We start from the raw sequence: 22807 nt of genomic DNA on the forward strand, positions 1-22807 counted from the left end.
AATCAAAATATTTTATGGCGAATTTTGTAGAGTGTGTGTGTATTTTAATTAATGGTTCTGGGCATGAAGACAGAAGTAGAGATGGCTACTATATAAGTAAACTGAAATTGCGTTGTCATTTGTCTAGGATTTGATATTTCATGGCTTCATGATGAAATATTGAAATACAAATCGTAAGCTCAACAATATTCCTCAACAAACTGGGAATACAAGCAGTGAATGAAAGAGGCGTGATCTCTGTTCTCAAGTGGTTTTTCAGATTCTAATTGTGAATTAACATAATATTTGCATGTAGGAGAAATTCCTCTGCATTTTTGGACGTTAAATGTGAGTCACTTTTAGACTCATATTACAAACTTTTAAGTTAAAAAACATAGCCTGCAAAACCACTAACAAAAATATATACTCTTATCAGGGAATTTAGGGGCAGTTTCCCTGGACTTGTGGAATTGTTCTTATACAGGGAGCTGTTCCAGAGTCTTGTCTCGTTGTGGACTTCCTCTTTGCTGCTATATTCTGTCTCCATCAGAAAGACCGAGGTAGAAACTTGCTGGGTCACGTGTTCGTAGGTCAGGGAGTCCCTTGGTGTTTTAATGCTCCAAATGCAGCCTGGCTTCACAGTAGGAAGCCATGTTGTGCAAGCTGCAGTTGGTCAGGGACAATTGATTCTCTCACCTCCCTGGTTTTGGCTGATCTTTGATATCAGGCTAAGCAAGGTCGGGGCAGAATGAGATAGTCAAGAAATAATTCTTCATTACTTAGAGACCATCATCCTATAAGAGGGCCCTTGGGAAAAAGAAGGAGTCAAACATCGGCTGCTTAGAGAAGCCTTGTTCTCTGTCAGCGTGAGCAGAAGAAATGGCGACATAATGATGCATTAACTACAGTGCAGGCCTGTCAGTGCAGGGTGAGCCTGGGGGCCATGTTATTTCAAGGTCTCGGTGTATTATGAAATATTTATAGGGCTCATTAATTTTTTCTTACCTATTACAGATACAAGGTCACTAGAATTGCAGATTACTGTGTATCTCTAGAGGTCCGAAGAATTATAGTTGAGATTTCCTGGATTTTTCTTGACAAAAAGGACTGAGTAGAAATGTAGTTGTATGTAAGTGTAAGCAGTACATTTAAGGTTTTCTTACCAGCAAACTGAAGCCTGTAAGCTGAAATGCATGACACAGATGTCTTTCTTTCTTTATTATAAATCTTCTACTAATCCCATCATTATTATCTTCTCTACCATCTGTTCCTGTGCTCTCACAGGCACTCTCATGCTCACTTATGGGCATGTGCTCACGCTTTCTCCTCCTCCCTTTTATTAACTGTAGATCGGAAAGACTTGGCGAGAGAAGGAACATACCACCTTTCACACTAATCCAGACTTGCTTTGTTTTTAGTGCTAAATTGCTCTTTGTTTTATACCTATAGTCTCACCACAAGGGATAATAATTGTTTGATACAATGTACAAAGACCACGTTTTAGTGGAAGAGGGATTCTGACTTACTTTTATAGGTAGAATTATTTTATGAGCTGCTCTGCCCAGAATCTGGTGCAAGAGATAGATGAAAATGGTAAATAGATGCTGATTTTTCTGGAAACAGGTAAAGGGAAAAAAAATGTGAGTTTAAGGAAAATGTCATCCTTAACATGGATTCATGGATAATAGATAAAATATGAATCTGTAATATTTTTCTGAACTTTTTAGGACATGAAACTTAAGGTTTTCTTTTGCTTTTGTGATGATGTCAATTTGTTTTTGTTGTGTTTTTTTTTTTTTTTTTTTTTTTTGTAGCTCAAAGCATTCAGTAAACCAGGGTTCCAAGGTGAATGTATAGATTTTACAAAAGAAATTTCTGATTTGACTTCATTCACTCCATGTTCTTTTAAAGTTGTTCGGGGTTGGTAAGTAGGCTTATTGAGTGTTTCCTACTATTGCTTAATAACTAAATTTCTTGTAAAATTGAAAGATTTGATTTGTTTTATTTTATTGCATTCACAGTGAAATAAAAACAATTTTTTAATCATTGGTTAACTGCTAACTATCCCATGTTAACTTTGCCCAAGTCATATTATGAGCCATTGTGTAATAGAAACAAAATGCTGACTAGCCATCTTTGGGAGCATTTCGATGATTGATTTTTTACTGTTACATTGTTTTCTAAATATTTGGAATGTTTATATTGTATGTTAATTGTATAGCTTAATAGAATGCTCAAAATTAGTGGTTTTGTTCAAATAAGACATTCTTACTAAATTAAAACAAAACTTTTTGTTTAAAGTGTTCATCATCCCCATTGCACAGATGAGGATCCCTGATTCAGAGTTAGGGCTTCCCCAAGATCACACAGTAAATGTCAGACCCGAGATTGCTTCAGTCATTTTTTATTAAAGTCTGTGTTCTTCCAACTGCAGCAACATACTGGATCTTTTGTACATATATATGAACTGTATATGATTCTTAAGGCTAATACATAAATTCTATATTGACTTTTTATTGTAGTAAAATATGCATAACAAAATATACCATTTTAACTATTCGAAGTGTACAGTTCAGTGGTATCTCTGTGTATGAAATACCTCCCTAATAACTCATCAAAGTCTCTGTATTTGTTCTTTAAGATTCCTTGGAGTCATCAACTCTCCTTTCTCTCTTGAACCACTAGAAACTAGGTTCTCCTAGTTTCCATTTGAGGAACTTCAGTCTCCTAATTAACCCTGCTCCAGCATTGTATTATTTCCATTGTTTACCACAAACCAATCATAGCCTGCTTATTTGTCCAAAAATCCAGTTTAATATTTTACTACTCTCCTTTAAATTTCACAGTCATTCTCTCAGATCTGTTCAAACTCTTCAGGATTTACCATCTGCTAGTCTCATTTTCTCTATCTACTCTCTGTCCATGCTTATATTGTTCCCCCATCCTCTCCTTCCAACATTTACTCAGCCATGTATTTTCCCCCCTAGGATAGTGGGAGTCAGCACACTTTTTCTATAAAGAACCAGGTAGTAAATATTTTCACCTTTGTGGGCCATACAGGCCCTGTGCCAGCCACTCAGCACCACCACTGTAGTCAAAAGCAACCATAGATGGTACATAAATGGATGGGCATGGCTGTGTTCCAGTGAAGCTATTTATGGACATTAAAAATCTGAATTATATATAATATTCACATGTATGAAATCACCTTCTTTTAGTTTTATAAAACCATTTAAACATGCAAAAATCAATCTTAGCTTGTAAGATAGGCAATGGGGTGATTTTGGCCCATGGGTAGTAGTTCACTAACCCTGCTCTACATTAGAGGTTGTAGGTTTCAGGTACATCTAGCCAACAGATGTTATTTTTTTTGGCCTACACATTATGTTTTTTTTAAAAAATCTTTGTATCAGTATTTAAGTTTAGGATATTTTTCAGAAGAACCTGTTTTCCACTTTCTCTTTAAAAATTAGAAGATTTGAAAACTGGCAATGCGTTTGCCTTTGGCAATGATTAGCTTGAGTAGATGGCTTACGTGCTCCTAATGTATCAAGGGGAAATGTTCCCAATTTTTTTTGTTTGTTTGTTTTAAAGCTGGTACACTACTCACATTTCCTTCCTGGTCTCCTGCAGTTATGTAAGTTCATGACCCCTGCCTACTTCTTATCAGAATATATCTTGAAGCTTCAGTCTGTCCTCATTCCCTTTGCTAACCTTCTTGATGAATGCTAATTCAGTCTTTTCCCTCTCAGATTATCTATAGGTTTTCGTACTTCGAACCTGTCTTTGTGTTACTGTTTTTATACTTACTTCCAAAAAGGATATGAGAGTTTTTACAGTATTAAAACACATAAACTTGGACACCATTTATCCTCAACTCTTTCATAAGACCTGAAATAATTTCATTACTAGTATTTGGCTCTGAGTTTCTTCTCCATTAAGATCAAAGGAAATATTTTGATAGATATATTTTTATTTTCTGATAAAAGGAAGCACTAACATTTTTCTGGAGGAAATGTTTTTTTCTAACACTGAAGTCTAGGAAAAATTAGTCACATGTGTCACTTCATATGGGGAATATACATTTTATTTGTATATAAAAAATTTTTATATATGAAATATAATTTAAAATGTACATTTTATATTTATAATATGCATTGTTTTATATGTACTTATATTTATGTGTAGTTTATTAAACTACAGTGTAATAAAAGAATACAAGAACCATGGCAATTGCTTCGGTACCTGGAATGCTTGAAAGATCTGGATTTGAGCCCAGTTCTATCACTTCCTAGCTACGTAACCTTAAACATATTGAATCATTTCGGTGAACCTCAGTTTCCTCATCTGTAAAAGAGGGATAATAATACTACTTACCTCAAAGATTCTTATAAGGATTAAATAAACAATACACATGGAGGGCTTAAGTCCATGCCTGACACATTGAGTCCATGCCTTTGATAATTGTTGGCCATAAAATGCTTATTGCATAGAAGACATGACTGTAAATTATAATGTCACAGAGCATTTCTTTAGTTTTCCAAAGTTAACTTGGTCTCGCTGGAGTACAGTTCTGGTAATCTTCAAATACAGGTCCAGAACTTAAACACACCAAAACTGAAGAAGTAACAGCCAATTCATTTCTCCCTTGGGCTCCTTCTTTTCAAAAGAATATGTCTTAACCAAGCTTTTGATGAGTGCCATATGGAAAATAATTCAGTATCAAATATTATGAAGGGCTTCTTTTTTAAAATCTCCATTAGGTGACAGGTTTTATATACTTTGCTTTTAGGAATCTATCTTCTAACTCAGACTGAGGTAAACTCATTATTTTAAAAAATAAAAATTTTTATTTCCATTCCCCCCGCAAAAACTTCTAATCTGTTCAAGAACTTAATGATCACTATAATTTGATCCCATAGTTTTGTACTTGAAGGCACTGAACGAAGCTAATGTCTTTAGCTTAAAGCAGGTGTCATCTTATTTCATATTTCAGCTCTATTATTTAATAATTGGGGAGACTTTGGGAAAATCATCTTACCTTTCTAAGCCTTCATTGTATTGCCTAGCAAAGTAAGGATATATTTTTATTTCATAGAATTTTTGAGGATGCAGTGAAATAATATATGTAAAGTATTTAGCCTATGTCTGGCACATGTTAAGCAATCAAAAAATGATAGTGATAACTGGGTTTTTTTGTTTGTTTGTTTGTTTGTTTTGGTTTTTGGTTTGTTTTAACTGGTGGCAGCTATTCACTGCTGGTCCAGCACCATGACTCATGTCATACTCCTACCATAGTTCCCACAGCATGACGATGAGCCTGCACGGTCAGCTGATGCAGCTTGACTGAATGTCTCACTTCTTATCTTTTTAGCTGGCTTCTATATTACCAAGAAGACATTTCTCATAACCAGTGTGTGTTAGAAGAAGGCCTCTATGCTGACCTTACTTCCTGTGGCTGCCCAACATCTAAAGTCAAATCCCTCAAGCCCATTGACTATGTAAGTACTTTGCTGAATGCATAAGGCTTTTTCTTGTTCAGTTTAATTACCTAGGAATTAAATGAGAATGCAAAGTTGGAGGAAAAGAAATATGGGCAAATGTAAAAATCTGAATAATTTACTTATGGATTGTAAAATGGAGATTCACTCATGAAATCTAACCAAAATGTAACATATTTTCCTTTTTGTTTTTGTTTAAAGCAGGAATGCTAATAAGCTCAGGAACTAGAGTAATATAGGCCTGGACTTAAATCCCATTTGATACCTTAATCAGTTTGGGTGATATTGGCAAAATTCTTAGTTTCTGCATCTAGAAAAGAATAGCCCTTTATAAGGGCACTGGGATATTACAGAAAATGATGCTTGTAAAATGCCCAACATACAGCGAGCACCTCATTAGTGTCAGCTGTTGTATTATGGATGTAATTGTTATAGCCACTTAATAAAAGTAATCCGATTGTTTCATTATTAGATAAATCTAATAACAATTTGTCTGCTACACAGGTTTACAATGTCACTTTAAGGCATGGACCACCACTGGTATTGATTTCAAACCTTGTTGAGGGGCAGGGGAGGGGCAGGGGAACTAGGGCTTTCCTGCATGTTGTGTGCAGAATTGTCTGGGTCACCTTGGAGGCCACATTTATAGAGTAAGTGGTTTCTCCTTTCTGTCATATTTCCTCAGAATTTTAAACATGAGGACAACAGGATCGCTCCTCTGGGGCGTCAGTTCTCGGCGCCTATTGAATAGGTCTGTGCAGAGCAGGCAGCAAGGGTTTGGGATATTTTCAAGGTATCTAGTTATGACTCCTAGGAGCATTTGGTTAAAGCTGAGATTTACACCAAGGTGATTTGAAGCCCTATGTTGTGGTCGGAGTGACTCATACCTTTCAGCCACAGCCAGCTTCGAGAATGATGGCCATACTCAGGATCTTTGATCACAACCCTTATTTCTCAAGGCTGAGGAATAAGAATAGGAATAGAATCCTTGGTCTATCTCAGTGGACCCTTAGACACCAACTTGGAAAGTCTAAGTGGCTCCTGATGCTTCCTGTCTATGGGAGGAAAACTGGCAGAAAAAATAGAATGTGGTCCAATCAGTCTTCCCAAGTATTGACGAGGCTATAAAGGGCATTCCAAGGTAGTCTACACTATGGGAAAGGAATTTTCTTCGGAATTTTTTGTGGTCAAGCCGGCAGATACTTATGTGGTATTAACTGTAAAAGCAAAATATGTAGTTCTAAATATGGAAGTTCCATCTTGAAAGGATTTACAGGACTAATAATTCAATGAGCTAAACCAACTAAATTTCTAAGGACGGTGTTGTAGAAATAGTGACAATTAATGAGTATTACTGTTTTTCTTTGAAGAGTTACAATTCTTTTCCATCCAGGAAGTCAAAAATGAATAATTAAAATTAGTAAAACTAGAAATGTTTTTACGTAAATTGTGTGGTTGCATGTCCCTTTTTGGGTCTCGTGGAATCCAGGCAGTGTGGGTGAAGGTGCCTTTTGGGAAACATTTGAGAGCTATATAGCCTTTTCACTCCAAGAACTAATTAACATGTATATTCGACTTATGTAAGGACAGCACATTTAACTTTTTTAATGCCTCTGCATCGTAGTAAGTCTTTGAAAAGTGTTGTCGAAGACATGTTTAGACAGTTGTTTTGGTGTCGAAATGGAAGGAGTGTGAAGTGAGGTTGGGCATCCCAGCAAAGATCTCCAGAGTGACCCTGAAGAGGCTTTAACAGGTAGCATTTGCTTGACGAAGCCAGCCATGTTTCACCCCACCCCCAGCTCTGGCCCCAGCCTCAAAGCCCTGAGCTGATCAGATCTAGGAGACTGATATGTAAATCAGACGATCAGCTAGGTAATATGTACAAGGTTGGTGAACACTTGTACTAGTGACAGGAACGCTTGAGAATTCTGTCCTGGGTCTTTTTCTGCCTCTGGAAGAACACGGGAAACCGATTAAGTCATCAGAAGGGTATTTATTGAGCATAGATTCAGGTAAAATAAGGTATCTTGAGATTAGCTGACATTCCCCACAAAAAAGACTCCTCCTGTTCCCTCAGGGTCCAATTGCTCATTTTCTCCAGATTCTGTGCCTTCTGTCCCTGGAAAATGCTAGGCCCACTCTATCCTGCTTCTCCAATTCCTTCTGCATCTCCTCTCCCCCTGCTGCGTTCTTTCTTAGGAACTGATACACTTTTTTTCCTGTAGATTTGTTAATTTCACTCTCTATGCCAAAATCCAGTGTGATTCTGAATTCATTCTAGGAAATGTTTCAGGCCAGTTGAGTTGACTTTACATATCTATGAGCTCATCCTTTGATTTTGCTTTTATGAATACTAGAATTCTGAGGGTAGTTGGCATTCCCAGACGTGCTTAGTGACTAAATGCTAAAGTGGTATAATATTGAGGAGTCTTAAGACTCTTTATCTTCATATAAGATCAGTATGTTTTGCAATGACAGTTTGCTCCAGGCTGATTTCTATTTGTGCAGACATGTTACATTCCAGAGGCCCATGGATGCATAATTTATTGTCATGTTACAGTGAAAAAAGCTAGGAGCATAGTTGATAGTTTTGCTTCTCACTAATGTGACCTTGGGCGAATTAATTTATTTGGACTCAGTTAACTCATGTAAATAAACTGTTAGAACACGTATTTTCAAATCTTTGACAGCCTCCAGCTCTTTTGGAAATAACTATCCTGAGAATATTTCGAATTGGAAATGAAAAACAATGTATCTAACCTTTAGGACACACGTGGCCTGAGGGAATAAGATAGTGTATTAGCTTTCAATAAGGTTATACCATATAACAGTCCCCAAAAGCATTAGAAGCTGGAGATGGGTGGGAAACCTAAATAAAATGTTTTAAGCACTGGGCTAGTAGTGTTTGGGGTAACTTGCTTTTATCATGTTTCTATGGGGGCAGCAGTCCACGCATTGCTTCTTTAGTGTCTCCATGGTGACTTGGCATGGAAATTGGCCTCCTTTGAAGTAATAATCCAATCCTGGCAGCTATAACCAGGCAAAGCAAAAGAAACATCGTAACAAGAGGCTGTAGAAAAACTTCAAATGATTTTATGATGGTGATGACATAAATGATCTTAAGAGGTAGAATAAGAATTGGCAATTCATTCTGTGCAAGAAAACTGAGTAAGGTGCACAGCTATAAATAGAAGGAGACTGTAAATCCTGCCACAGAATGAAAGGAAGCAATGAGTTTATAAAATGTATAAGAGTCTGGTTACTATTAAATTTTCAGCTGAACCCACATAGATTTAATTATAATAAGTATTGTGTACATTTTAAAAGTGAAGACCAATAGAAGCCGATAGTAAACATGAACTTCCCTGTCAGACATCTGAAGCATTTCCCTTTCAATCAAGGCAGAAGTCATAGATCTATCACCATTTCTATTCAACAATATTCTGGAGGCCCAGCCACTTGAATAAGATTAAAACAAACAAAAAAAAAGTATAAAGGAGGAAACAAAATTGTCAAGAGTATCTGCAAATGAGTTATTAGGGTTAATATGAGTTTTTTAAAAGTTGCAGAATACAAGAAAAATAGCAAACCCTGGGGACTTTGGAGTAAATCTAACACAAGACAAGTATGTCCTGAATGGAGAAAACTATAAAAACTTTATTGAAGATCAATATAAAACATGGACAGAAACTTCTATAGATAAAAAGGCTCAATATTGTGGTCTTCCTCAAACTAATACAATTTCAGACAAATGCTTATAGACTCTTTCATCCTCTTTTAGGGTGCGGGATGGGATAGGGTGGTGAAACACTACAAGCTTATCGTAAAATTATTTTGAAAGAAATAAGGGTTCAGAATAGCCAAGATATTTTTAAGAACAATGGGCAGTATCGCTTGTCCTACCAAATATATATTTCATCATAGAGCAATAATAATTAAGATATTAAGTATTGATACAAAGAGACACAAAGCAGTGGAACCAGGACAGCATAAAAGAAATTGACCTACTTAAATAATGGAATTTGGAATGTGACAAAAATAGCATTACAGTGGGCTGTTATGAACTATTAAATGGTGTTGAGACAATTGGCCCTTTACGTGGAAAAAGATAGTTAGAATGTTGTTTTACTCCAAACACAAAAATAAGTTCCAGATGGATTATTGCCAACCTAAATGTGAAAAACAAACTTTAAAACTTAGAAGAAAATATAGGAAAACTATTCTAATGATACTGGAGTAGGATGGTTTTAATCACAAAACATATAAGTAAGAGAAGGGTAAAAGGCAAGTGTATACGTTTCCTACAGCTGCTGAAACAAATTACCACAAACTTAATGGTTTAAGAACAAATTATCTTATAGTTCTGGTGTTCAGAAGTCTAAAAAAAAAAAACTTCCTGAGGTAAAATTGAGGTGCTGGCAGCACCACATTCCTTCTAGAAGATGCTAGGGGAGAATCTGTTTCCTGACCTTTTCTAGTTTCTAGAGGTCCCCAGCATTCCTTGGCACACGGCCCACTTCCTTCTTCAAAGTTCACTAACTTCTGCTCTTAATCTTCTATCTCTGACCCTTCTGCCTCCCTCTTATGTGGACCCTTGTGATTATATTAGGCCTGTCAGGATAATCCAGACTAATATCCCTATGTCATAATTCTTAACTCTTAATCAAATCAGCAAAATCCCTTCGACCCTGTCGAGTAACGTATTTACAGGTTGTAGAGATGAGGATGTGGACATTCTTAGGGAGTAGGGGTAGAAGTGGGAGAATATTAATTATTCAGCCTACCACAGCAAGCCACAGCCCAGGAAAATATATTTGCAGCCCTTATAACCTGCAGAGTTTAGTATACAAAATATAAAAAGAACTCTTTCAAATCAGTTGAGAAAAAATAAACCTATTTCCAAAATTGGCAGAGGATATGAATAGGCAGTTCATAGAAGAGAGAAAATATGGCTAAGGGCATTCAAAGTATGATGTTAAACCTCACTAGTGATGAATGCAAAGTAAAACAATAATTAAGTAACATTACCTTACTTAAGATACAAATATTTGTAAATTCGACAACACCAAGGTATAGTTTAGTAGCAGAGAAATGGGATTATTCATACACAGCTAGTAGAAGGAGTGTCAGTTAAGATGTGGGGAGGAAAAATAAGGATGTTTGTTACAGGACTGATGGATGAAACAGACTAGCACATATAAAGATATGCAATACAGTTGTTACAATGAGAGTGAGCTACATATTACTAAAGGATGTTACAGTATGGTAAATGTATACAGTAAGATACATTTCAGTGAAATTTCAGAACAGGATGTAAACCATTAGTAAAGTATAAAAACATGATCTTGAAAGATTCACAACTTCAGCATGGTGGTTACCTCTGGTGTGTGGGGGGGAATTAAAATTCAGCTATGCCTGTTATGTTTTATTTATTTATACAACTTGATACAGCTATGCTAAAATTAAAATGTATTTGGGGCATTGGGTACATGGTCATCTGTATATTATTTATTCTTTTTGAAATGTATTATAACTTTTTTTTAAAAGGGAGTAAAAAGGGAAGACCAGTTAGAAAGAATTAATAATGAAACTGATTTTCTAAGGCAAATGAAAGAGGCCCTGTGAGGAGGATTACAGTTCATTGGTAAAGAGTTTGGTTTGGGAGTCTGACAGACTTGCTGTTAGCCAAGTGACCTGGGCATGCGTCTGGCCACCCTAAGCCTGAACTTTCTCTTCTAATTAAATATGAGGATTAAATGAGCCATTGCATGTTAAGCCTTTAGCACATGATAAGCACTCAATATCATAACTGCTCATAGACAGTAGTTAACATTTGTTGTGCACCATCAAGACTTGATAGGCTGAAGGTATTTATATGATTTTGTTTTAAATAGGCCAAACTTAGAAAATCCCATATTAGAGTCTGATTGGAGATTTATGAGCCTGCTATTAAATTTTCAGCACATATTAAGTGATATGTATATTACATTATTACCATTTATTGCCATTTAAAATATTTTAGCTTAGTTTATGGGATGAGGAGTAGTGATGAGTGTTTTTTTTTTTTTCTTATTGAAAGTTCATTCACACAATTTGTTCAAGTCTTTTTTCTTAACCACAATGAACTTTCAATAAGAAAGGAACACGATGGGTACCTGAGAGCGCCATGAGTGATTCATATAAACTCATAAAAATACCTCATTTTTTACAGTTCTTTCTCAAACTCCTTGCATCATCATTTTTCAACATTTTTTTGTGATCCCCTCTATCAAACTTTTCATAGTTTTCCCTAAAGTAAATTCCTAGTTGCCCAATTTCTAAATCGTCTTTGAATTTGAGAGTGAATTTGAGGGTGTTTGAGGGATAATGGCAGCCTTTTGAAAAATGTCTTTGTGGGCATTCTGCAAAAGGAAGAGGAAAATGTGTACAGGTACTATTTTTCTTAGGATAATGCTTAGCATTTAAATGACATTTTCATAATAAGCTTTTAATTTTTTACCCACTGGGATTTAAAACAGTTACATCATGTCAGCATTAAATACCTTTAACATAGGTGTCTGTCACTCTTACCACAGCAAACTCTACTAGGGTGAGTGTTGCTGATGGTTGATTTCGAGCCCTTTCCAGGCCCCCTGCTTGTCTGCCCTTCCTTACAAATCAGTAACTCAACAAGTAGTAAAGAGTGTGGGGAGGTAAGCCGAAATGCTTTTTTAAAAGCTTAGGGGTGAAGATGTTGGAAAAAGTCCCACAGTAAAGTCAGCGGCTTACCCATGGAGAGTGATTGTCCATTTTCAGACACTAGTTTCAGTGGGTAATTTAGAGTCTGTGATTGCCTGGCTGCATTCCTAACCTGCTGTTCTGGACTCCTAGAAGTTCCTTTATTCCATAAACCATTGGGATGCTTCCAGTTGGTTATTTTGCAGATAGCAGAAGAGATACCTAATCTTGCCTGCAGTTACTCAGTAACTCTGCAACTAAAGATGGGTGTGTGTTTCTGGCCCAGCTGATGGCATTTACTGAAGGAAAATCAGTGCTCCTGGGCAGGCAGCCTTTTCCCTCCTGGCTTGCTGTTTCACTGTGCACAGTGGTGCTTCCGTTCTTTGCCAGTATCCTAATCCCTAGCGCTCACTATCCAGTTACCCTAGCACTGGCCACATGGGGTTAACTTTAAATAAATGAAAATTAAATAAAACAAATTCAATTTCTTGGTCTCACAAACCACATTTCAAATGCTTGACGGCCACATGCGGCTAGCAGCTACGAATGGAGGAGTGCACGTGTACAAGATTCCGGTCACCGCAGAAAGTTCTGTTGGGCAGTGTTTCAGACCTGATCAGCAGGCAACCTTTGCCACATAATGAAATGTAAAGACAGGATTACACACTTACCTATTTTAAAAACCTGGAAATTTCTCAGCATTCTTTATGATTTTATTCATGGACTGATTCCAGTCAGAGATTCCGGACTGATTGATTGGACCTCTCACTCCTTCCTAGAACCGTCCCTCTTGTCTTGCATTATTCACCTTCTTTCTCTTGTTATCACCTTCCACCGTGCTCACAGCATGCCCATAGGCCACTGACCCACTTCCTTCCTCTTCGCCAAACTTTTCTAATAAATACCTTGTCCTCTGTCCTTACAACCTAGATTCCACTCATCATCTCCTACAAGCCACTCAAACAGTTGTCTTATAGGTTACCAGCTGCCTCTTGATTGCCAAACCCAAACAACCGTATCTCAGGCACCCTCTTCCTCAGCGTCTCCGAAGTGTTTAATACTTATTTTCTTTCCCTTTTATTTCATACACGATGTTTTCTCTTTTGGCTCGCCTCTCCTAGTTCATGTGTTCCATCAGCTCCACAGGCCCATCTCACCACCACCTATCTTTGTGGGTCGGCACAGTTCTGTCTTCCTTCCGTTTCCATTTTCTCACCTGTAATGCAGAAATCACCCATCTCTGTGCATTCTAGCTTATTGTTGTTAAAGTAAAAACGTCTTTTCCTCCTTCCTAGGAATGTTTTTAAGAGCCTAGAGCCATAAAATCAGCCTGCTCAGTGACTCCTCATGTGGCCTCCTGGGAAATGAGGGTGCCATTCCGTTCTCTGTTCATTCTGTTGCCAGCTAAAAGCATTAGCAGGATCAAAATGTGGTCTATGTTAACAGCACAGCCAGCCCTTAATATGTGATTGGAACAAGGTGCCCATTTTTATTACGAGATTAAGATTGTTTTTCTGAAATTTGTTAATTTATCAAAAATTGAATAAAAATTAATAGAATCGGATCCCACCAGTGCAGTTTTGGCTATAACATCTTTAGAGGGTGAAGTAGAAAACACTATGCATTTGAGAATACAGTGGATCCAGGGTACCACCTGCATTCTGCCTGGGATGTCACTGATGTGTGGCCACCCCTTTTGGTGATGCTTTTTCTTTTTTGTGCTGTTAGATTTTTGAAGAACCCTCCATCAGCCTTTTTGCTCTGGAACATTGTGAGGGAAGAGAGTTACATCTGGAAGAGGCCGTGAACTCTGTTCTAAACAAGGACCTGCACTTCTACACTCAGTCCGTGTGGGTAAAAAGTGGACTGTAAGTATGGGAGGAAGGCTTGGCCCGGTTCAGTCACTGTTTGAGGACAGTGTTGCAAAGTTGCTCTTTATTCCCCTATTGTTGCTTTTTTGTGGTCTGATGGTGCTCTTACTCCTTTTATCTCTCAATGTAATAATAGTAGTTTCTGTTTAAATAAGAGAAGACTGTGGACCATGTCCGTATTTAGAAGTATGCAGTGGTCCGGTCTGGGAGAAGAGCCCTTTGGTTTGGGAGAGAACAGCTGCCATGTGTTCAGAGCCTGTGTCAAGAGTAGGTTGACCAGAAGACCATAACCAGTTGAGCCCACTTTCAGGGAAAACCTAGTTAAGTCAGCAGTTTTGGTTGAGACCATTGTCTGCTTAAGACAAGTGACAGTTTGTTAAGATTGATAGTGTTTTTACTGTACTTTGATTTGACATCTTGTTCTAGAGCTGTTTGATCCAGAGTACTCATTTTCATGCTGTATCTTGGTTTGACTTTGCCTGCCTACCGGTGTTGCTGTTCATTCAGGTTGTCAGTCAGAGTGGATCCAGGTTGTGTGGGGCCTGCACTTTTTTTTTATAAGCTGGGAGACTACTTTAAGAAAAGAAATGAATAAATTAAGGATACCTAAATTAGGTATGAACTTTGCATTTTTATTTAAAACAAAAATGGTAAGAGGCTTTGCAAACCTTGCAAATGAGGGGCCGTGAAGCTGAGGTTCAATTTGCTTCCTGGAAAATCTGCCTCTTAGACCATTTCTGAAGAGTGGCATGTAAGCCTGTGCCACCTCCTGCACTATCGGTGTTCTGGTACCAAAAGTCAACTAAAAGAACACACAGTCATCTGAACACACAGATGATTAATTTAAAGATGGCTGTTTCTATTTCTTACAACTCTTAAATTGTGTGATAATCAACTCTGCATGTTTAACTACCTGGAGATAATGAAAGAGAAAGCCAAGAATATAAACTGATTTGAAAATTAACTTATAATAAATGGTTTTTGTATTATTCACATGTATAGCAGAAAGCATTTCACGTTTTAGTGTTTATTAAACTGATTTTGTATTCTCTGAGTATAGTAATCCCTGTTATATTCCAGTATATTATTTACCACTTAACTCTGTTTGAACTGAATTTCATATCCCTGCGAAGACTTTCACAGCATTCTTATACATTTCTTTTCTTCATGTACCTAAGTGGAACTGATATTTATTGACTCATCATTTATTGATGGCGTAAACTCACCATCTTATCTCACTCTTTTGTAGAAAATTGGTGCCATTTTACCTTGACTTTCTTCGTTTTCTTTAAATTATCTGCTTACTTTCATTGTTCTGGATTCTCTATAAGAATTGGTACATGGAGTAAGGATTAGTGAAGGCTGAAGGTTTTCTAGGCGACAGACGGTTTATAGAATGCCATTTAATTCAGAGCTAGCTAGCTACACCTGGTGAAAAGTTTTGTTTAATTCCCGTATCATTCCATATCTGATCTGATGGTAATGAAGGCCATGCTTTAGTGCACCATCTCACACAGCTTTTCAACTATGCAATTCATTTAGATTAATATTTAATGAGGTAACAGTTTTATTAAAATCTTGCTCAGGTTTTATAATTGAAACTTCTCTGCCTATTTAAAGAATCTGCAAAGCTGGAGAGATGGATAGATATGCCTCTTCATAGTCATGCATAATTTGGCCAAGCCTGATCTCAATTGTGGGGAACACGGTGCTTTGTGTGAGCCAAGCAAAGCAGCCACCTTGTCCTCCACACATACTTTCTGAAAGCACTGTTTAAGGTGACCTTGAGTCCTGCTCAGAATTTCAGATCCTCTTGGCGATCCCTGCTTCTTAGGCATCCAGCTTGATAACCACCAAAAGCAGGGCTTGGCAAACTTTTTCTGAAAAAGGCCAGATGGTCTTTTCAGTTTGTGGATCATCTCTGTCACAACTATTCAACTTGTCATGGTGATGGAAAAGCAGCCAGTGTTAGTCCATAAAGGAACAGGCACGATGTGTTCCATGTATTGAGACTCCAGACACCTCGAAGCCCTATACTTTTTTACACACTTTAACTTGGCCTGAGTTGAAGGCCCCCAGGGTACTGAGAGGATCTGCAAAGGAGCCAGGCCTTGATGGAAGAGTATGACAGAATTTCTGTGGATAATTTTTAGTAGTCTTTGGTGGCCTTGGAGAAGCTGTGGAATGTGTGTCTGCAGGGGTCACTGGAGCCACCTGGAGAGGCCCTGAAGGACATGAGATAAGCCTTCAAGTGGGAGAGTCCAGTGTTTTTTAACAGTGAGGGGTTATAGCTTATCTTTGAATATTAAAATGTAAGAAAAATGACTCAGTATTATCAAATGAACACAGAATTTTAGAGCTGGAGGGAACCTTGTTTCGAAAGGAAGGAAACCAGAATCCTAACTGGAATTCACATCATCTAAGCACCAGTCCAGTGGGATTTCTCCTAGTCATCCCTGCTTTTTCTGTTAAAAAATAGAATTACTTACTTTTTTCTTTTTAAAAATTCTATAAACCTAGATATTTTAAAGAATGAACCCTATATGGTATAATATAGGGATTGCCTATTGTTTAGAAGTATCCCCACTTTTTTTCTTTCCTGCTCTCATATAGGTGGATAGCTTATGAAGGTTCCAATTTCTTGGGCAGACAAATCCTACTCGAGCCTAATGAGATCCCAAACTGGACAGCATTCAGTAGGTGGAAAACAATTGGTTCCCTTCGTCCTATGAAGCAGGTAAGAAGAACCATAGGATCCAAAATAGCTTGCTTTTCTAGTACAAATTTCATAAACTACAGCATGTGAAATAATGATCATTTCGTTTGCCATTTATGTAGCAGGGGGCGTGGATTAGGATGGGAAATACTGTAGAATTTAAACAATTCATAAAATTGTTTTAAAGGTCAATGTTGGATTTTAGCTTTGAGCCTAGAGTCATATTTGATCATGTTCACTTTTCATGGAAAATTAAGAGCTCTGTGGCAAGCAAGAGAAACAAGAATGGACCCTTGAGACTGATGCTAGTTTTACTAAGTATTTAGATTTTGTCTCCCCTGCTTACATAATGCTCACGTGGCTGAGACATGTGCAGAGTGCTTTCCCACTCAGGCTTTTGACACAGGCAGTGCCCTCTGTCTAGAAGGTTCTTTCCTCATCCTCTGCCTGGCTAATTCTTACCCATCTTTAAATTTAGCTTACACGTCAGGTCCTCAAGATGCTTCTTTCATAGTCTCTCTCAATCTAAATTAGATCCTAAAAGACTGGGTTCTTTTTCTACAAGACACTGCATGTGGTTTATTTATAACCTTATAGTCATGGTTGGATTTGGTGTTTTCTCACTCTGTTGCAAGCCCCGTAAAGGCAAGGCTGTGCATATTTTGCTTATTGCTCTACTCCCAGTGCCTGTCACAATGTCTGGCACATTGTAGGAGCTCAGGGACTATTCGTTTAATGAAGGAATGAAAATAAAAATGGATGTATGTCTGACATTATGCCAAAAATTATGAAAGCTATGGGGCAGACATCACTTCTACCTTATTGGAACATACTTTTGGCATGGGGCGTGGGGGGTGGGGGGATAAAACATCCAACTAATATAAAATGAAAAACTGTGTAATCATCGAAAAGCCACAAGCAATGTGCCTGGTTTAGAAAAGGGAAGTATGAAATGTGTGGGAGTGGTGGGAGGTTTCACGGAGGGCGGGAAACCCAAGCTAGGCTGCCAGCGGGGCAATGCAATGGTCAGTGGATATGCCATTTGTACTTCTAATCCCTTTAGAAACCTTTTCTCACTTGATTCCAACAGTAGTCCTTTAAGATAGGAGTTGTTAAAACATTTTCTAGATGAAAAAGTAGGCTCAGACAGGTAAAGCAAACTGTCAAGTCATCCAACTGCCAGAACTAGAATTTGAACCCAAATCTATTATGCTCTAAAATCCGCCAGAACTAGAATTCGAACCCAAATCTATTATGCTCTAAAATCCATGTTTTTAAGCAACCACACCCTACTTTCCTCTAAAATAAGATCAACTAAATATTTAGAGGGCCACCATATATTCCAGGCACTGAGTTCAGTGTAGCATAGTTGATATAAGTACTAAGGTTCTGATGTTCTGATCTGACATAGTGAATGCTAAGTAGATGACAGCCAATAAAAAATTAACCTTACTGGTCTTGCTGCCTCCCTCCCCACCTCTCTATCACACACACATACTCTCTCTCTCTCCCTCTCCCCTTCTCCCCTCATTCCCACTATTGTTCTGTTCGTTCAAATCCTAGTTCTCCCACTTGTAAACAGTGTGACTATGGATGAATCACATCATTTCTTGGCACCTCAGAATCATTACTGGTGAAAAGTGCTTTGCTTACCTCTCAGAATTATTGTGAGGATTAAATAAGATAATAAAATATGTAAAGAGCCTGACACGACATCTGGCTCATATTACTATGGTAACATTTTGAAAGTTTACTATTCACAGTGTCCCTGGAGAGAATCAGAGATGCTCTTCTGAGGGATACTAAACATTAGTGGGCTTTCCTGACAGACTGTGGTACAGGATTTCATGACCTTCACATCTTGCTTATTCTTCATTCTTGTCACATGGGATGATGGGGAATCCCACTTGAAAAGCCATGGGAAAAAACAAGGTAGAAGTGGCAATTTTGGCTTTGCCGTGTAGCTTTTACCAACTATATAGTAATGCTTAATCCTGTATGAGAAACTTCAGAAGCCAAGTTGGACCCAGAGAATATTTCTCTCACTTTTGAAAGGGGTTCCTTGCTGGGGAAGGATGTCCCTGCCCATTGTTCAGGGTCCTGAGAATAAAAGATAGCTAGAACAAGAGCCTCTAATTTTACGTAGTTTTTTGACAACATTATATGTGTTGTTCTTATTGCATTATGCTTTAGGAACTACCCGATTCCTATTCTGGTTAAAAATTTAATTACAAAATAGTATTTTAACAGGGATTATTTTCCCTGTTGTTTATTTAGGCCACAGCTTTGAAACCAGCAAATCAATGCCGGGTTTCTAAAACAGTATTATAGGTCATAATTCCTTTTTGTTAAGTCTCTTGGTACTGCTTTAGTTCCTATTCTTATCTAGAAATTCATTTAAATAAAATGTAATTCTCTCTGAGGTTGGGAATTAGGAAGTCACTAAGGTACTTATGCATATCAGTGTTTTAAAGTATAATTACAGAGGATTTCAGACTACAAGTGTGTAGTAAGGGTAATTAGTACCTTGCTTGAGTTAATTGATTAAAACTGATGTTTGTTTCTAACATAATTGGAACTCTGTCCTTTGAAGGTCACGCCTGATTCCTTGTATGTAAAAGGTAAGGAAACTAATAAAGATATAGGCGAGACAACTCTTGGTTGACCTCACAGATTCCAAGGACCTTGTCAGTTTACTATCCTTCATTTTTTTTTTATTTTTTATGGCTGCAGCACCTGGTCGTCCTAGATGGTCTCCCATCCAAGTACTAACCAGGCCCAACCCTGCTTAGCTTCCGAGATCAGGCAGGATCAGGCTTGTTCAGGGTAGCAAGGCCGTAGACTGAAGCCTCGACAATTTATAATTCCAGTGGGAGACCAGGATGAGTTATAGAAATTTAAGTACATTACTGTTGCATTATGAATGCAGAAGTTGTGATTTGAAACATTTAAAACATTTGCCTTTCAGTGACCCGATAAAAATTTGTCCATTGTTTATTTCATTAGGAAGGCTAATAACCATGGCAGCAGTCTACCAAAGTTCAGCTTGGCCTCCTGGTGATATTATGTTTAAAAATTGTAGAAGAGTCATTGTTGATCTTACCATGATACCTTGTTGCATTTACTTAGCACTTCAGTTTCTCCAAGTGAAGTATTCTCTTATTAAATAACAGACCATTTGTTATTATTAAACAAGGTTCTAATTGGGATGTCAACACCTGACCCAAGGTGGGGGTTTCAGGTGTCCTGTATTTTACTATATTAAGACTTGAGCCCCAAATCACTGGACTGAAAGAACAGTTTCTGTGGGGCTTGAATCATGTGTTGTCCTTTCGTTATCTTAATTCACACTGGCACCTTTGGAATTGGTCTGTTATTCCATGTGTCTAAGAGTAACTAGTGCATTCAGCACAGACCTTAGAGCTTCCTGGTTAAGAGGAAGGGTTTTGGTGAAGACAAACCTTGTTACTCCAAAATAAACTTATTTATAAAATTCGAGTCATAATTGTACTTTCTTAAAGAGTTGTTCCGGTTATTCTGACAGGTCATACAGTGACCCAGAAAGCATTTAGCACAGTGTTTGACATATACTAAGCTTTCGATAAATATTAATTAAATACTTAGAGGCAAGTCCTAGATTTTAATACTTTAAAACTTCCTGTATATATTCCAAGTCCGGCGGTAAAGTCCTTTGTTGCCCAATCTTTGAATACCTAAGTAGCGAAGAATAAACATGGAAGGTCTCTTCTTTTGAAGAAGTATAAAGGTCAGCAAAGTGTAAATGTCACCACCACAGCTACTAGGGTCCTCAGTGACCTCCAGTCACAGTCATTTGGCAATCATAGCTCAAGACAGTCTCATTACTGTACTGTCTTTGCTAAGTTGCTGTTGGTAGTACCTTGCCCTTATTCCTACTCTCCTGCTTCCCAGAGCATAGCTAGGGCACAGTAGTTACTGATTAAACTCATCAAGTCCCTAATTCTTCACTGCCCTGTACCACATGGGAGTTCTAGTGAAAGTGTTTCCTTTACTCTTCCAAAGGGCCTTTTTCAGAAAAGTATAATAGAGATTGTATAATTTAAGCTTTGTGTTCAGTGGTCTAAGGATCTGTCAATAGAAAATTTATACATATTTGCTAAAGGGAATAAGAGGGAAAGAGATAAAAAATAAATTCCACCATGTCATGTCTCACTTCCCCTCCATGTTTTCCTTTTTTGGAAGGACTGATTGCCAGATTCAAATTTTTTTTTTTCTAAATTTCTTTGTTTCTCCCTATTGTAGCCTGCAGTGTACATTAGAATAAAGAACCGAGCCCAGAATGAATATCTTACAGTCACTGGAAATGTAGCTGACACAAGGACAACATCTGTGTGCATTTCTCCCTATAGTGGAAAGAATACTCAGATCTGGCACTACTGTCGAGGACTCTTTAAATCCAAGGTAACCAACCTGACACCTGACCCAACTTTTTGGTTTTTGGCTTTTTCTTTTGTAAACCAGAATCTTGTGAAATCAAATGGCATGAGAAAGTAATGCAGCTTGCCTAGAAAGTTTATTGCATGATTATATAAATACTGGTATGTATATTACTAAAGTATTTAAGTGAACTACACTTCAGAGAATTTTTCATTCTAGAAAATCCACTTTCTATTTTATAGTAAAAACTAGGGTGATAACATATTGTGGATATATCTAAATGATTTTTTTAGAAGCAATGATAAAAACCACTGGATCTAGACTGGACAGTGTGTTCTTTTGGTAAGAAGCTCCTTTCCAGTCCAGATAAAATCAGCTGTCTTTTGTGATTCTAAACATGGTGAAAACTTCTAATTTTCAAAATACACAATGAAGTAAGTAGTAGAAGGAAGCTATATTGGAGAAAGCCTAGAAAATAAAATTTAGTTTCTGTGACCTCTATTATGTTTGATGCTATGGAGACTAGAACACCAGCTTGAAAACACTGCAGCTGTTTTTATTGTCTCACCAATGGATTATCTACCTTTTTCTCATGCTTCAACAAAAGTAATTATTGTCAGATATCTAGTACATCACCCAATGTTTTTGTAAGAATACTAAGTTCAACCTAACACATTTAAGCTGACAGGGACTTAACATTTAATTCCAATTCAAGAAACCTTATTGAATGCCTGTTGTCAGATATGTGTCTTTTAAAAATAAGTATCTATTTCAGGTTTATTTCTGTACCATTTTCTCTCAACCATTTTAAAAAAAGCTTACTGAAATTATAATTATGCTGTATAGTATTCTGTTTAGATAAGGCATAATGATTTCATATCTATGATTTTTTTTCCCATGAAAGAAAAGGGATTCAAATCATTTTAGCAAACACAGTACTACCAATGTATTTCTTAATCCTCGTAGGCCAGTGATACATGTCTCGATGTAATTGGTGGCCGGGACGTGCCCGGAGCTAAAGTAGCCCTGTGGACCGAACATGGACAATTCAGGCAGAAGTGGAGACTGAACAGAAATGGAACCATCAGCTCCTATCTCAGTGACCAACTTGTTCTTGACGTTACAGGTGAGCCTGTGATGAAACCCAATGTGTTGTGTTTCTGGATACCATTTTTATTTTGAAACTTCTTCCTTCTGGATAAAAGAAATCCTTACATATGTCATTTTTAATTATGCTTGAAAAAAGCTATGCTGTTTAATAAAACAATTATCTATGTGGGTCAAGCAGAGAAGGCCTTAGGAAAAAATCTAAGATTTTTGTTCATTAGTACAGTTGTAAAATTATTTGCTACATGATCTTTGAGAACAATTTTAAATTTGAACATGAAACCATAAAGTGTTTTTTAGAAACATCTCTCTTTTTGCCATGAATTAACTGTCGTCCTTCAAAGCCCTCAGTTAAAACTTCTGGTAGGTATTTAACCTTGTTTTTGAATGCAGCAAGGTCAGGGCCAATATTATTCAGGGCTTTTGCTTTCATTGGGTTAGTCATAGCCACTGTTGGTGTAGAAACAAAAATACAGTACCTGACATTCAGCCAGAGCTCT

The 22807-nt window shown here is 37.4% G+C and overlaps 1 protein-coding gene and 1 pseudogene across 1 annotated transcript in view; one reads left to right on the forward strand and one right to left on the reverse strand.

Moving 5' to 3' along the window:
- Nucleotides 1–22807, forward strand: part of CRYBG3 (crystallin beta-gamma domain containing 3) — a 98012-nt gene that overhangs the window by 73195 nt on the left and 2010 nt on the right. Inside the window, exons 16-21 of the mRNA XM_039879100.1 lie at nt 1794–1903; nt 5354–5480; nt 13926–14065; nt 16682–16805; nt 21066–21224; nt 22167–22326. Of these exons, the coding sequence (XP_039735034.1) occupies nt 1794–1903; nt 5354–5480; nt 13926–14065; nt 16682–16805; nt 21066–21224; nt 22167–22326 (820 nt within the window). The remainder of the gene's footprint in view (nt 1–1793; nt 1904–5353; nt 5481–13925; nt 14066–16681; nt 16806–21065; nt 21225–22166; nt 22327–22807) is intronic.
- LOC120615932 (uncharacterized) lies at nt 19509–19627 on the reverse strand (annotated as a pseudogene).

The sequence above is a fragment of the Pteropus medius genome, unplaced genomic scaffold, assembly GCF_902729225.1.
Source record: "Pteropus medius unplaced genomic scaffold, Ma_sr-lr_union100, whole genome shotgun sequence".
NCBI classification, from domain to species: Eukaryota; Metazoa; Chordata; class Mammalia; order Chiroptera; family Pteropodidae; genus Pteropus; species Pteropus medius.